Consider the following 15,311-nt stretch of genomic DNA (forward strand, 5'->3'; position numbering starts at 1 on the left):
GGACAGAGGAAGAGGTGTTGGATAGGATTCTAGGCCTTGGATGTGAAGCAGCACATTATGATGCAGACAGCATAGCTTCTGCACCTCCAAATAAATGCAAGGAACAAGAAATTGTTCTTTTTACCCTTTTACTGCTCTACTTGCGTCACTGGCAAGCACTTCAGATCTGTCACTTGCTAAGTTTCCTGCATTAACAGTGAAGTGACGTAGTCCATGTGGCGTGCTCAGAGCAGCTGAAGCTCTGTACCCTGGACAATAGAAATTAGAGACATTAATGACAATACTGGTCGGTTTGTAAAATTATACAATCCACGTAGACAGTAGTCTAGAACAACTTGCCTATGTCACTTTAATATAAGAGGAATTGAAGCAGTCGTTAATCTGCATTGCCTTGCCAGATTTCCTTTCAAAATTAAAGGTGGTCCATACTAGGTTTTTTATAAAACTTTCTGAGAGCTATCAGTGCTGCTTGTGTTTTCCACAGCAGCTGTGATGAGAAGGCAGCCCGTACAAAGTGTCAGACCTTCAGGAATCCAAACTTGGGCATTATCTCTGATTCCTGGCAAACACCAGCCTTGGGCTGAAACACAGAGGTGGACTCCAGGGCATGGTGAGGTGCCAAGGCCAGGTGGCTCATGCATGTGGGCTGCTGGCATGCAACTGCTGCCTGCAGCTGGAGAACTGTGGAAAAAAGATAAGAGGTATCTGAAGAACACACTCTGTCCTCTTCCAATTTTTAGATTATGCCTTTCAAAAAACATAAACAAGAAGGAAAAAAAACCCTTGTTTTGTAAATGCAGAAATGACAGTGTACATGCTTAATATGCTTAACTACCAGTGTATTTTTCAGAGTAGCTGCATTGCTTAGTGAAGGATGCCTTGGCATGAGATCCCATAGAACCACAGAAATCTGCAGCCAGAAGTAGATCTCGCCTGTAACTCTGACTGTTCCAGCGCAGAGGGTATAGTGATGCTTATCTTGGCTTTGAAGTGGTGTGCTTTTGCATATGGTGATGATCTAACCTGGGAACATCAAGTTTCACTTTGCAAATGTGGTTCATGTGGTTCGTTTAGAGGTGAGAGTAAGAGAGGACAGAAAAAAAATCTCAAATCTGAAATCTTGAAAACCACCTGAGCTTTGAACTGCCTTGGATTTAAAGATGCACTTAAAAAAAGAAACAGTTCTATAAATATCTTGTATTTTTTTGCAAATGCACATAATATCATTATGTTGAGCTGTGCTTGGAGGTCCAGTAAGGAAGAAAGGCCCACATTTAATTTTATTTTCAACCTATCTCTGTTTTGTGATAGATCTTTGAACCCGCTTTCAAGGGAGTTTTAATTGTCACAGTCTTGAATCTTCTTTGAAGTTGTGATAGAGCAATTCTGAGCTAAGGGAAGGGTTTGCACCAACTATAAGAGCATCAGACCAATCCCAGGGGCAGGAGTTATCTCATTCCTCTTCTCTCTGAAATGGCGAAGGCTTTATTTGCTGCATTTTGCCATTTGGATTTGCTGCTCAGTCTGATTAGGCAATGTGTCTTTTCACATGGGTGTAAAGCTGCTGTGTGAACATACCTTTTTTTGCTGGGCTGGAGCAGTTAAGAGCACTCCTTTTTTTTGAAAAATACTTGATGTCCACTTTGCAGTCAAGTACTGTAAGCATCTCCTGAAAAGATTTCTAGAATGGTAAAATGATGGTGAGAAGATTGTTGCCAAAAGAAATGGTCGGCTGCACTGGGCTGGTAGAAATAGAAAATAGGAACACTGGAAGAGATAAAGTGGGACAGAACTGTGCAACATTTGTTAGAAACAACTAGAAATACTGATTTACTGCATGGAAAGAGCAACAGGCTTGTTTTCAGGGAAGGCAGACAAGCAATTCCACAGGGTGGTTTGGACAAATGACTTGTCTGAAAACTGGCATTGTAATTAGGTTAGGAATTTTTTCTCCAGACTTCTCGTGCTTATTGAAACTAAATTGCTAATCAAAAATCACAGGCCAATTGTTTTATTCTTTTTTAAGAAAATCTTTTTTTTAGTTCTCTTTGCATTTTTATCTGCAGAAAGCCTACCAACTCAAGACCAGGCCCCTCCCTTCACAGGTGAACTAGGTACCACCTAACCTGAAAATAATTACAGCTGCTACTTGAAATTAATTGACATCAGTAATGCATATGGTCTTCATTAAGTGTGATGCTGTTTGCCAATTAGACCTTAAGCAAATCAATTTTTAATTTCTTAATTAAAACAAATAACATATCTGGAGTTTTTAACCACAGAAACAAATCCCGGTTTTCCTTTTTTAAAGCAAATTTTCCAAGGAAATTAACAGCAGTAACAATCTGGGAGACTTTCTTAATGTGTTGCCACTGTCAGCACTGCAGAAGTTAAACTTCCTATATCAGAAGTACTCTGGGATTTTCTGGATAGGGAGGAACAGAGGAGCCCCTAGGGCACATGGCTCTCAGGGAAATGACACTGCCTTTGGTTAACAAGAACGGGGTTTTAAATTGTTTTTCATTTACCCCTTTAACATGCTCTGGATATGGAAGTTGTTAAACAAAAGCTCAGGAGCAAATGAAATTTCAGATAATTGAGCAAATTCTGCAGTGATGTTAAGCTCTGCTGTCTGAGGTGAATTCATCATCTGCTAAGTGAAAAACACTGTGGTGAAAAAGTCCATTGAGCAGGGATTTGGTTTTGTTGGCTTTTTGTGGCTTTGTGCAATAAATCCTGATTACTCAGCAAGGCTGCAGTAATGCTGAGATAAAATGCTGTGGTCCTGATTACATGCGCTCTGTGATGAGATGGGGAACTATTTCTAATGCCCTAATGTGAGCTTTGCTATACAAATCTTGCAGCTGCACGAAGTGTGCTTTCTTGGAAGAGCAGAAGGTTTGGTACAAAACAACACCCCAGACTTTGAGTGAATCTGCTCAGACATCTCTTGTGCTGCTTCCAGTTTCAAACAAATTGCCCTTGAGGCAAAAAGCTAGATTTTGCCACCTTGCTCCAGCAGCTCTGCTCTGCTTTTGAGACACAAAGAACCCATAAGCAAACATGCTGCAGCTGGCAGGGAAACCTGGTTTTATGGCTTTTTTGTGTCTCCAGGGTGGCTGGGTGTATCTGGTCTGAAATATTTAAGGCTCTTGTTGCCTCTTACGCCTTTTCTTTCTGTGTTGTGTTGTTGGGGAACATGTCTTAACTGTCACGTATAAATCCATCACACTACGCAATTGCCGCAGCAGCTCTTGGGAGATGGATGCAGCGTAATGGTGTTCTTATTCACCTGTGGTTTCTGGCACCTCTGCTGCTAATTAATGTTTAGAATAATGTTACGATAATCATGGGGGGAAAAAGTTCAAAATCGGTTCTCATATGATACAGATGGGAGAAACTTTCACTGGTAACTGAAGCTGCCTTCACATATACAGTCTGTATAGCAGAGCTGTGTTTTGGGCGTGGTAGGCAACTGCCTGCCTTTCAAAGGGCATGTCAGCTCAAAGTTGTTTTTTTTTCTGGCAAGAGATTAAAAAGTTAATTATTTAAAAAAAAAAATTAAAAAAAAATAAAAAAGGAATCAACTTCTGACAAACTTGACAACAGTTGGTCAAGATGCCAAACCTGCGCAGCGGGTGCAGAGCCCAAAGGGTGTGATGGCTGGGGTGTGGGGAGGCTCTGGCTGGCACAGGAGCTGTTCTGGCCCCCAGTGAAGGGCAGAGGAACAGGCAGGCAAGGGCCAAGCCCCTGCCAGTAAAGCTGTGGTGGGAAGCTGGCCCAGCTGAGCTCAGGAAGGCATCACTGTCCTCCTGTGAGGTACTTACAGTCTTTGTTTTCTTTCTGTCTCAGGGCCTCAGAATGGCTGGAATGACCCTCCTACCCTGAACAGAGCTGCCAAGAAGAAGAAGGTACTCTAGGAAATCCTGTCTCAACACAATTGAGTGTTGACCACTTGAAAAGCAGTAACTTAAGCTGCTCCTGGGGAAATTTGTTGGCAGGAGAAGGAAATAGAAGGATTAGCAGCAAACAAAAGCTGCACCTTGTGAGCAGAAATGGCCTTTATGCCTCTCCAATATGCATTATCTCTCTCAAAATATGTAAGCCTCTAAAGAGATCGTGGCTTTTTGCTAAAGTTGTGGTTGTTAATAACAACATTGATCCTGGTTTGAGGGAAGAAAATACCTTGGACTATTTTAATCTGCAGTAAAGCAGATGAGTTTTGCAGGAGATGATACTTATGTGAAATGATGAGGCCATACAAATTGTTATAGATTATTGACTTTGGAGCTGAAAGCAATTTATCCTGATTAAGGGTCTGACCCTGAGTGATCTGCTGAGAGTAAGACCATTTTTGTGACGGAGACAGTGTAGTTTTGTAAAATGGATTTAGATTGTAGCAGGACAAGCAGAATAAGTGGGCACACTTGGCACAGAGCAGAGCGAGCCTTTTTATCTCTTGGTGCTGTTGTAGTTTTGCTTATCTCCACAGCAGTCAGTGTCCTATGCTGCAGTCTGAGCGTGGTGCATTCGGGAAACAAGTCAGTCTGCAGTGTGTAAAGGGTGGGGAGAGAAAAAAAAAAGTTGGAGACGGCAAGATAAGGTCTGGATGAACGTGAAGGCAGACGTCTCCCTTACCCTTTAGGTTTTGGTCTCTAGTTCAAGATTAAGAAGCTTTTGCTGCATGGATAGGGGATGCTTTGTGTGCTCCTCACTGCCCCAGTGCTGGGACATTTGTCACGCAGCAGCCATCATGCTGCCTTTTGGGGCTTCAGACTCTTAAGCAGAAGGAGGAAAGTTGTCAGTGAGAATAACTACTGGACCTGAAAGCTGAAGAAGCAGCTTTCTGCCAACAGGGGTTTTGTTAACTGCTGTGTGTGTGTGTGTCAGACAGAATTTCTGCCATAGCTTGAAGGTTGGCTCCCTTCTAAATGAGGAGTTGTGTTTATTGCATTCCCTACTGGGTATTTAACAAACCTCCATCACAAATGTTTCTGTGTTTTCCTTCTGTCCCCTGTATGAGCTGGTGGTTTAGGATATTATAAAATGACTCACCACATGAGTTATGGTAAAATAGAAGAACCGTCTAGTATTTCAAGCTGCAGCGTAATTTGAAACTGTTTTCCACCTAAGAACTTACCCACCACTCAAAAGTTTATTGCTGTGATTCATTGCTTTTATAACTGACTTTGGTGCTAGACTGGGAATATTTTTCTTGCTGTCCCAAACCACTAGCTTAATTCTGGCATCATTCATTCAGAGTAGCATTCAGGGTTTTGTAAGCTTTCCTTTTTTCCATGCATGCCCAAAGAAATGTGCGCATTCCCATGGGACCTCTTTATTTTTGTTTGGATTCCTGTACAATGCATAGCAGAGGCCAGTAACTCATTTTGTTTTTTCTTCCCTCTACCAAATGTTTCTGAAATGCTCCTGTGTAAAGACTGGCAGATGCTTAGGGATGAATCTGAAATGCGCTCATAATCTGTCTTAGTGCAAACCTGTTTTCCAGAAGCTTAAAAGGCTTTTAGAAGCTTTATTGGTGTGTGTTGCTAGCTGTGACCTATGTACTGCACGGACAAAAAAGTACCCTTGAAAGTGAGGCACAAAAATCTAAATATAATGACCCAGTAGTAAGAACAGATGTAGGTGTGGGTTTTCACTAGTGCAACTCTTCTTCTGTTAGTGCTTGTCTGCCAAACCTCTGTTTTGTGCCCTTAGCAGAGGCAGAGTGGCTCTGATTTGGGGTGTCTGTACTCAGCTCTTGCATCCAGGGGCAGGCTGGGCAGACTGCTCCTGCCCTGTGTGGGCAGGAGGACCAGCAGAGCACACAGGATGGGAAACACTGTAGGATATTACTGCCTCAGGGCACTCCTTACTGAACAGCTGCAGCCAGAGGAATGGGTTTGTTCAGCCAGAGTGAAATCCTGAATTGCCTACCCCTGTTATTTCTATATCCTAGGGGCTCAGCACTCTGCTTGGCAGAGCTCTTGGTTGCTGTGGGTTGGAAAGTCTGTAGGAGCTGGGTGTTGTGCTCTGCCTGCAGCAGCCATGGCAGCCTAAATGCAGTTTGGTTTTTTTTTCCCCCAGGTCCCTGATAACTTCATGCCTCCGGTTCCCATCACCTCCCCCATCATGAACCCGCTGGCGGATCCCCAGTCTCAGATGCAGCAGCCTCCGGCTCCAGCACCACCCACAGGCACACCTAGCTTCCAGCCTCCGCACCTCCCCACAGGGCAGCCAGTGCTGCAGGGCGGCTACCCACCTGCTGCCCAGCCCCTGGGGCCGTGCATCTTGCCACCTGCTGTTTCCAAACCCAGCACGGAGGGGGCCCCCGGGGCCCCAATTGGCAATGCCATCCAGGTAACATAGCCCCAAGCGTTGCATAGTTTTGGTTTGTACCTCAGCCTTGCAGGCTGGGATCCTGTTGGCCAGGCATTTCTTGTACCTGTGAAGTGTACTGCAGGTTTTTTAGTCGCTATCTTTGCACCATGCTGGCATTTTGCCACTATAATCTCCACCTAGACACTACCTCTTTGCAGGTGATACTCTAGTCAGTATGGACCAACAAACTGTTTCCTTCTGCAACTTCATAGCTCTCCAGAGGGAGTGACAGCAGATGCTGATAATGTCACCTCCACTTACCCATAGGGAAGAAAGAGAAGTTGTGCCAAACTGGCTAATAATGCCGCTTGGTTTTGTTGAAAACGACATGTGGCCACAGTGACCTGGAAAAGCCTCACCTGCTCTCTGTTTCTCAGCATGTGCAGGCACTGCCAACAGAGAAGATTACCAAGAAGCCCATCCCTGAGGAACACCTTATTCTGAAGACTACATTTGAAGCTCTTATCCAGAGGTGCCTGCTGTCTGCCTCTGATCCAGTAGGTCTCTCCAGTGTTCCTGGAGTTTGAGTTTCCCTGTGTTTGGGTGACTGTAGAAGACCCATATGCATATAGGATGTGGCAGTCTGAGGCCAGAGCACAGCCCAGCTGCCTGAGCACTTTGACTCTGGTCCTTGCAGCCCTCAGCATGGGCAGAGGGTGACTGTGCTGTTCATGAGCAGAGAATTTAACCCGTTGCAGCCCTCTCTGCTGCTCTCTTTGAAGGAGGAGGGTTGGAATTGGTTACAGTTGAGGTTTTGATGTTGATAGTTAAAAAAAAAAATCCAAAACCTTCAGAAAGGGCTGTCTTTCCTTCTGTTAGGTGATCACTGTGGAGGCATGCCCTGCTTCCTGCTTATAATTCAGAGCAGGAAGCAGCTGGTGTTATGCCAGGTCTGAGCCAGGGCTCACATACATGATTACATGCCTCAGATTTTGATCTGTGATTTGTGATTTCTGATAACAAACCCATTTCAAAAGGAAATAACGGGTAGCAGAGAAGTGGAAGGTTATGAACTTTAACACGACCACTGGAGCTGGATGGGAAAACCATTTCCTGTGGCAGTCAGTACTTTGTAAATGAGCCATCCGCCTCAAAGCCTCTCATTTATTTCCAGTGGTCAGTAAATAACACGCTACCCCAAAGCCCAGATGCTGACCGTTTGGCTCGTGCCTGCCGCATGCGGAAAGGTGGATGATGAAAGACAGGCTGATGGTGAGCAGAGGGCTTTGTACACTAAATGTGCTTGGTCAGCAGCACAGACCCAACTCCTGCTAAGAGTGGCTGGGAGCTGAGCTGTCTTAGGGCTCTGTGGCAGGGGCTGTGGAAGTATAGTGGGCACTCAATGTCATTTCTGTCTCCTGTCCGCAGTACAATTTCAGCTGGCTCTCTGGTTAAGACTTGACATTTGCATGTACGTTCTCCTCCTTTCCCCTGTGGGTCTCAGCCCAGCAGTTTCAGGGTGGACTCACTCATGCTCTCCTTTACAGACGCTTTTTGAGGCCATAGACCTTTATTTGGACAGACCTCATAAGGTTCAGTAGCATTCGATTGCGCAAAGTCCTTTCTTTAAAGGTTAGGCTGTAGAGTACAGGGGTAGAAGTTGTATACTGTACGGAACCTTTGACCTTTTCTTCCTCTGAGTGCCCCTTCTCCCAGATACACAAAGAAGGCAAAAGCATTCAGTTCTCATCTGTATCCAGGGATTGCTTTTCTGCTCTGCCAAGACATTTTGCTTGCTTCCTGTTAAGTCTCTGATTTTCTTAGGCAGAGCAAACATTTCTAGCATACAGCACTGAGAGACACCACCCCGAATGTATACATCAGTTACTGTCAGAACAAATGCAGATGCTACTCACTTTTTACATTGTGAAGGGAAAAATGGTAACAGAAAGCCAAGAGTGAGGAGAACAACCAGTTTGCACTTCTTCCACCTAATTTCCTTTGGCTGGGGAGATGTCATGCTTTTTACTAAACACTGTTTATTCCTCTTTGCCCTAGTTGGCCATCTGTAAAATGAAAATAGCATGTATGCCTTTTCACAGGTTTTGAAAAAAATGTTCCAAAGTCATATATCTAAAGAGAGTCAGCCAGTCCAAAAGAATTAACCAGTTCCTCATCTCGTCCTCCTGGGATACTTTTTCCTTACTTGTCTCAATTCCTCAACACCATAACTACTGCTGAGAGATTTTCCACACGTGGCCCGAGATCCATGTGCTGTGCTCTCCTTTATGCCCTTTGCCATCTGAACAGCTTTCCCTAATTTCTAGCACAGCAGGCAACCAGTTTGTCTTTACCCCTGAGATAGAGCGTTCCCATAGGCTTTGTTATTTGTGTCTGAGTAGTTATTTAATCCAGGGAAACTTTACCAGTGGCCGGGGGAAATGGCACTATCCTAAAGTGAAGATGGATTGATGTGCATACTTATTTAGGAGGAAGTTCCATTACTCTTGTGCACCAATGCTCAGCTGCTGTTGACCACTTTCTTCTTTGTGCTTCTGTAATTGTAACCTTGATACTTTATTAGTGCTTTATTATTCTGGATTGAAATCTTCAGTTTCTGTAGCTGTTTGGTTTCTTTTTAAAAAAAAAAAAAGTGGATAAAAATGCATTTCTCCAGCTGCTGTGCCATTCCAGGTGAAATATACTGGGATTATTTTAAGACTCTTTGGTGGCAAAATAATTCCAGACACATCAGTGGACAGTATACTGTATATAAATGGAAGCACAAAGGAACTGTAAGGACAGGTTGGGTTAGGCTGTAACAAACAAACAGAAACAAACTCCTGGTTTTACTAATCACATAATGAAAAAATATAATTGGGATTTGCCATAAATGATGACTGAGTTGTACATACTTAGACTTTAGTGACTGCACGTGCATTGATGTTGCTGGATATTTGATTCCAGTAATAACTTTACCTATCATTATGCTTTGCCAGTGAACCATAGGAAAAAAAAATTGTGTGGCAACTCAAAAATATGTCACTTTCTGTATGAGCAGTGGCTCTTGCAAATGACCAGTGGCTTTGGGATGCACCTCTACAGTTTGCTATTCTCTGTAGCTAGCTAGAGCAGTTACATGTGGAGAACTACAGCCATGTCACATGGTCTTTCCTAGCAAAATCGGGAGGAAAGTGCAGAGCAAAGAATTCAAATGATGTGTTAGGAAGATGTTGTTGAGAAAGGAATTTCATGTGCTGCGTGGACCTCTTTGCAATGGTATCACATCAGTATGGTGTTCTTAAAGTCACTGTGTTTTAATGTATTTATTTCTCTTGCAGCAAACTAAGAGGAAATTAGATGATGCAAATAAACGCCTGGAGTTTCTATATGACAAACTTAGGGAACAGACAGTAAGTTCTGGGGTTGTTTTTTTTTTTTTTTTTTTTTTTTTTTCCCCCCCCCATCCAAACCTTGGCAGATATGGCCAGGAACTTCATTGGTGGTGTGGACCCTTCTGGAGTACATAGCAGGTGCTTGTTCTTTCTTTGGAAGAGTGTTTCAAATCCATTTATTGTATGCTTCCATGCATTTCCCAGAAACGGCTAGGCAGAGTGCTTAGCCCCAGGTGCCTGTGCAGACTTTACAGTGTTTTGGGGTCATGTCATGAGTTTTATGGTGCTGTGCAGGGCCTGTGCTGAGCCAAAGAGCAGACCTCCTTGCAGTAGGCACTGGGTCAATGCTTCAGGAGGGTCCTTGTCCCCAGCTGCTGGCAGAATGAGCCAACACAGCAAGTTCCACTGCTCCTAGCAGGAAGCAAGACACATGCAGCCTAGGGTCAAAAAATTAAAAACAAACAAAAAAAACCCACCCAAAAAACCAGAGGATTTAGATATTGGAGGCTCACTGACTTCACTGGAAGGCAGATGTGCCTTTTTAAGAACTGGTAATTTTTCCAAAGTCTTCCAAGAGGTTTGTGGCAGAATAAAGAACTGGGCTTAGATCTCTTAGTACCTTACCATTAGAGTGGTCTGATCCTGTCATTGTCAGGCCATCTTTGCTGAGCAATTAACTTTACCCCAGAGGCATAAAAGCTCAGTAGGTTTTTCGTGCGCCACAGTCTGTGACAGCAGATCTCCCATCTCAGGGAACTGCATCCAGGGGCTGGCAGTGAAGGCTTGCAGGGCTTTGCAGTACTGCAGAGAAGGTTATGTTCTGCTTGAAGTCTACTGTTAGACTTCCCAGTGACTGTTCCCAGTGTGGTGCAGCTCTGAAGATGGCTGTCATTAAAGAAAGGAACTAATTGCTGCACCTTCTTGAGGGCCAATTTCCTGCCAAATCCTGAGGCCATCAGGATTTGTGTTTTTCTAGCACTAGTGTGTGCACTGTTTTTTTCTGCTGACCTGTCTTGCCTGGCTTCCTTACAGCTCTCTCCAACCATCATCTGTGGTTTGCACAACATTGTGAAGAGCATTGAAAACCACAACTACCAGGAAGGACTGAACATCCACACGCACATAGTCAGCACCAGCAACTTCAGCGAGACCTCTGCTTTCATGCCAGTTCTGAAAGTTGTCCTCACCCAGGCCAATAAGCTGGATGTCTGAAGTAACCCTGCATTTGCAAAACCTTGACGGTTGCTTTTCCAAAGAAGTGCATTTTTAGAGCAAACATGCAGGAAATGGACCAAATGCTAGTCCTTATGGCATGTCGCGGTAGATCGCTGACAAATGGCATTACACTCTCCCTGCAAAATACTTCATTCTAGGAGGGCTGTGGAGCCCTGGTGCTTTTGTTTTTATTTTAATCCTTTTCCCATCCCTAATGATTCTTGTCTACAAATATTTAATGGATGATGCCCCATAATGTCAATTTTTAGATGCATGTTATACTGCTGAACAGTGGCTTTTAATAACATATGTGGTAAAACAACAAGATTGGTTGTATATCAGACCCTAAAACAGATTATTCCCTTCCTCTCCACTGTTCCTTATCCACCAGATTAAAGATTCTGATCATGTTATAAGTGTATATCGTCTTTCATTTTATGAAGCTGCTTGCAGTTCTGTTATTACGATTTACATGTTAAATAGCTTAATTTTGCACTGGGGCAAATGAGCAAAATAAAGGCTAATGTGATATTTTCAATAAATGTTAATTTATTAAAATGTGTTTTTATGAAGCGCAACTTAGAGATTTTGAACCTGGAGTACAGTGGGGCGGCTTTCTGTTGCATCTTAGGCGTGAGGATATCTTCTCCACCATGCTCATCACTAAAAGCTCTGTTTAACATTTATACTGAGGGATTTACATTTCAAGGAAAGGTTTAGCAAGGATTCTGAAGACATCTGTGTGTATTTTTAAAAGCTAAGAGCAGAAATAATGCAGGGTGGTTTAAGCCACCCATAGAGAGACACAGATATTTAGTGCATAAACAAGGTGCAAATTGTTTCTTGCAGTCTCCTGAACCTGGAGGTTGCTGCCTCTGGTGCACTGCTTACTACAGCGAGGGCATGCTGCGCTGTGAAACTGCAAGCATGCTTGTGCTGGCCATTAGCAAGTTAGGTCGAGTGAGTTTCACAGCACACTGTCCTTTCATGTGGCACAGTTGGAGTTGGCTTTAAGTTTTAAAAATTTGAAACAGTATGCCATGAAAAGCAAGTATGTCTAGGAAGAACAGTGGTTGGAAGAAATGTCCAGGTTTAAAAAAAAAAAAAAAAAAAGGCAGTTTTGCCTGAAAACTACCTAAAATACCAGTGCCTGTGGAATGTAGATTTGGCAATACATACTGCAAGAAATATTATAAATAACAATGCAAATCATTGTTGATTTCTGTAACTTAAACTGATTATGAGTTACAGATTTGTCAGGCAAAACAGTTCCATTCCTCTGACAAAACTGAGATTAATTTTATTTCCAGCATTTTCTGACGTCATAAGCTTTTACAATTTTGAACATAAAGCAATGATTTATAATTGCTTTGTTTCAGGAGTTTAAAAAACATTTGGAGTGATTTTCTTCCCCTTGATCGAGGTTATAGGTTTCTAAGCAATATTACAAGTAGATTGTATTCTGCTCCTGTCATTCTGAAGGTTTGCAGGTAGCAAAATAAAGGCTAATGTGATAAAGGCCCTGAATAAAAACTCTTTGCCCAGCAGGCTCTGGTATTGGCTGAATCACATCACAAACGGGAGGTATGTTAATGCTACCGAAAACAACTAACAAGGAAATGGCAGTCTACCTCAGTGGGAAAAACGTTCAGGTCACCAGCCCCACTCCTGATTGCTGGGACCGCATTATCTATTAAATATTTCGCAGCACCTCCTGATGCAGATGAGAATGGTAACAGCTCGGTGTGTTCCACCTCTCCTCGCCCAGGACTGCTCTCTGCAAGCTTGGAATGAAATGCTGGGGCCCTGATAAGAGGGGAAGGCAGGAGGAAAGGGGCTGTACAGAGCAGAAATATTGCCATCTGCAGCAAAAGCAGAATTTTAACAGCTTAGTACTCCTGCATCTCTGCATATGTGGAAAGGACTGCTGCACTGAACTTCACTATTGATGCCTCCCTCAGAGCAAGCTGGGCACAGCCTGGCTGGAGAAACACAGACCCTTGTGTCTTCATTCAAGGTGGGAAAGAACAATTTTTAAAAGAACGAACACATTCAAAGGTAAACAGGAATAAAAACCTCAGTAGGGTGCAAAGCAGGTGCGATGGTCTGCCCTGATGTTTCTGTGATACACTGTTCAGCAAGGAAAGGAAAGCAAAAGAGAATCTCAGTACTTTGAGACCAAGGTATGGATGAGACGTGCTGCGAGAAAGCTAGAAGGGGAATTCAGAAGCTACACTTGTATATGCTCTCACTGAGTGTTTTTGGGAGTACTCCTGGACAAGAACTAGGAGTGGTGGCAAGTGGCACTTGTGAAGGATGTGCTGCTGGTCCACGGTTTGGTTGTGAAGCTGGCTTTTTCTGGCAGTAACAACTGGGGAGGCTGACAGTGGTGGGAGAAGTGGGATGCGCTCTGGGAGGTGCAGTGTGCAGGGTTGTGGGCAAAAGCATTGCTGTAAATTGGAAGCTCATAATCTGGGAATAAGAGGAATAGCAAGACCTTAGAGGATTAGCTGGGAACAGCTCCTCAGTATGATGTGGCTCTGTAAAAGCCAAGGAGCATCTAATGGCATTGCACAAGCCTTTTTGAGACTTCCATCCATGGAAAAGAGAACATCAAGTGAGATGGGACTCAGGGAGCTACGCAGATGTCAGAAACTGAAGAGTTTGTTTAGCAAGAAGAGACTAAAAAAAAACATTGCTTGTTCACCTAGGGGAGAGCACAAGGGAATCGGGTTGATTGGAACTAGAGAGCGGCATTAGCATGAGAACAAATGTGGTAATGAGCTGGCCACGAGTAATCTTGGTCTGGAAACTGAAATGGTCAAAAATGAGACCACTGGATCAGAGAGAAACACTGGGGGTTTTTGAGGTGATACTGTCTTTGGGTACCGTGACGTTGCACCGCCGGCCTGGACACCGTATATCAACAACACAGTAATCTTGCTCTCCTCGCTGAAAGGAAAGCTGTCCTCCACCTTGGCCGTGCTCAGAAGCTCAGGACCAGAAAACTGCACTGCCCAAGTACATAACAAGAGTGGATGCAAAAATCTGCTACTTCTCTCCTGAGCAGCTGAGCTGAATAATAATAGTTAATCGGTTATGCTGCCGTCTGTTCATATCTTCAAGGAATGCCAAGCAATTAGCCACCCATCTGATGTTGTAAATGCAAATGGCCATCTTCGTTTACAGAAGGCAATGAGGCCCTGCCAATTTACGCTGGTAAAAGAATCTGGCCCCAAACTGTCTAATTTTGATCTCACCAAGTGAGAAGTGATTTATACCACGGCATTAACACCAATGAAGCTACTCCTCTTTGCAGCTCCCCAAGGCTGCAGAATCATAAGAAAAAGGGATTGAAGGAAATTCAAAGATGCAATCTGTGTCAGCACAGGTGTTGTCCAACGGCAGCTGATACGAGGAGGTACCTTGCTACTTCAGCTCTCGCCATCCAGGCAGAAGCACCAGTAGAAGAGTTTGTGGGAAAGGGCAGCGGTAATGCCGTTCTTTCCTGCTGCCAAGGCAAACCAGTGGGGAGGTAAGAGGGGCAGTACTGCAAAGCAAGCTGACTACGGGCACAACATCTAAGTTAAGTACTTGAGTGAAAACCTTCTCCTGCCTGTAAAGCTCTGTACTGGATTTACCTTGTTATTGCTGGCAGAGGTCCAAGGTCAGCATTCGACATTAATGTTGGAGATTGTCTTTTAATCACCGCAGCATTTCTAGCCTGTGCAATGTTTACATCAGATTTGTTCTGCGTTGTGCCTCTCACATAACATAGTTCCCTAACATACAGATTGGGAATGTGGGTTTACTGTTTAGTAACCGTGTTTTCTCTGCCCAGAAGGGAGCATATGCTAGACTGACTGGGCTATTGAGAGAGAAGGGAGGGGAGTCTTGCTGCCATAGCTGTCTCCCCACAAAGCTGTGCGAGGGAGGGGACGTGTTTTGGGAAGCGTAGCGAAAACAGCATATGCAGAGCAGTGGCACCGCTCCCCAGAGTCCTGCAAGCTCCCCTCAGCTTTGTCTTCACCATCACCAACGTGCTGGTCCTTTGCTTCAGCAGGACAGACCCCACCGTCTCATTAGCCTGGCTGTTATGCCTGAGAGAGGACAAAAATACTGATGCTGAGCATCCTGTTGGGGTGCCTGCTGCCGAGCTGAGCCGCTCAGCCGTGAACGAGAGCCAAGGCCGCTGTCAGAGTATACTGAGGAGTGTAATAAATAATGTACTGATACCAGGAACAGTTTCAACTTGTTCAGTCTTAAATGGGGAATCTCAGGGTAACCTCCCAGCCTTGACTCGCTGTATGCTGGCTGAGTTGGTCATTCCCATGATTCCTCTGCTGGTCCTGCAGATCAGACGGATACATCACCACCTGG

General features: G+C 44.1%; 1 protein-coding gene across 13 annotated transcripts in view; it reads left to right on the forward strand.

The window, feature by feature from the left end:
* Positions 1 to 11,352, forward strand: part of SEC31A (SEC31 homolog A, COPII component) — a 46,634-nt gene extending 35,282 nt beyond the window's left edge. For 6 of the 13 annotated variants that reach the window (XM_086747754.1, XM_086747757.1, XM_086747761.1 and 3 more), the window contains 5 exons: positions 3,853 to 3,911; positions 6,088 to 6,360; positions 6,759 to 6,878; positions 9,663 to 9,734; positions 10,749 to 11,352. In XM_086747754.1, the coding sequence (XP_086603880.1) occupies positions 3,853 to 3,911; positions 6,088 to 6,360; positions 6,759 to 6,878; positions 9,663 to 9,734; positions 10,749 to 10,928 (704 nt within the window). In that variant the 3' untranslated portion in view covers positions 10,929 to 11,352. Of the gene's footprint in view, positions 1 to 2,066; positions 2,115 to 3,852; positions 3,912 to 6,087; positions 6,361 to 6,758; positions 6,879 to 7,495; positions 7,594 to 9,662; positions 9,735 to 10,748 lie in introns of all 13 variants that reach the window. The other 7 variants (XM_086747750.1, XM_086747753.1, XM_086747756.1 and 4 more) reach the window with 3 other exon arrangements.
* Positions 11,353 to 15,311: the final 3,959 nt, after the last annotated feature.

This window comes from Chlamydotis macqueenii, chromosome 4 (assembly GCF_036417535.1).
Source record: "Chlamydotis macqueenii isolate bChlMac1 chromosome 4, bChlMac1.mat, whole genome shotgun sequence".
Lineage (NCBI taxonomy): Eukaryota > Metazoa > Chordata > Aves > Otidiformes > Otididae > Chlamydotis > Chlamydotis macqueenii.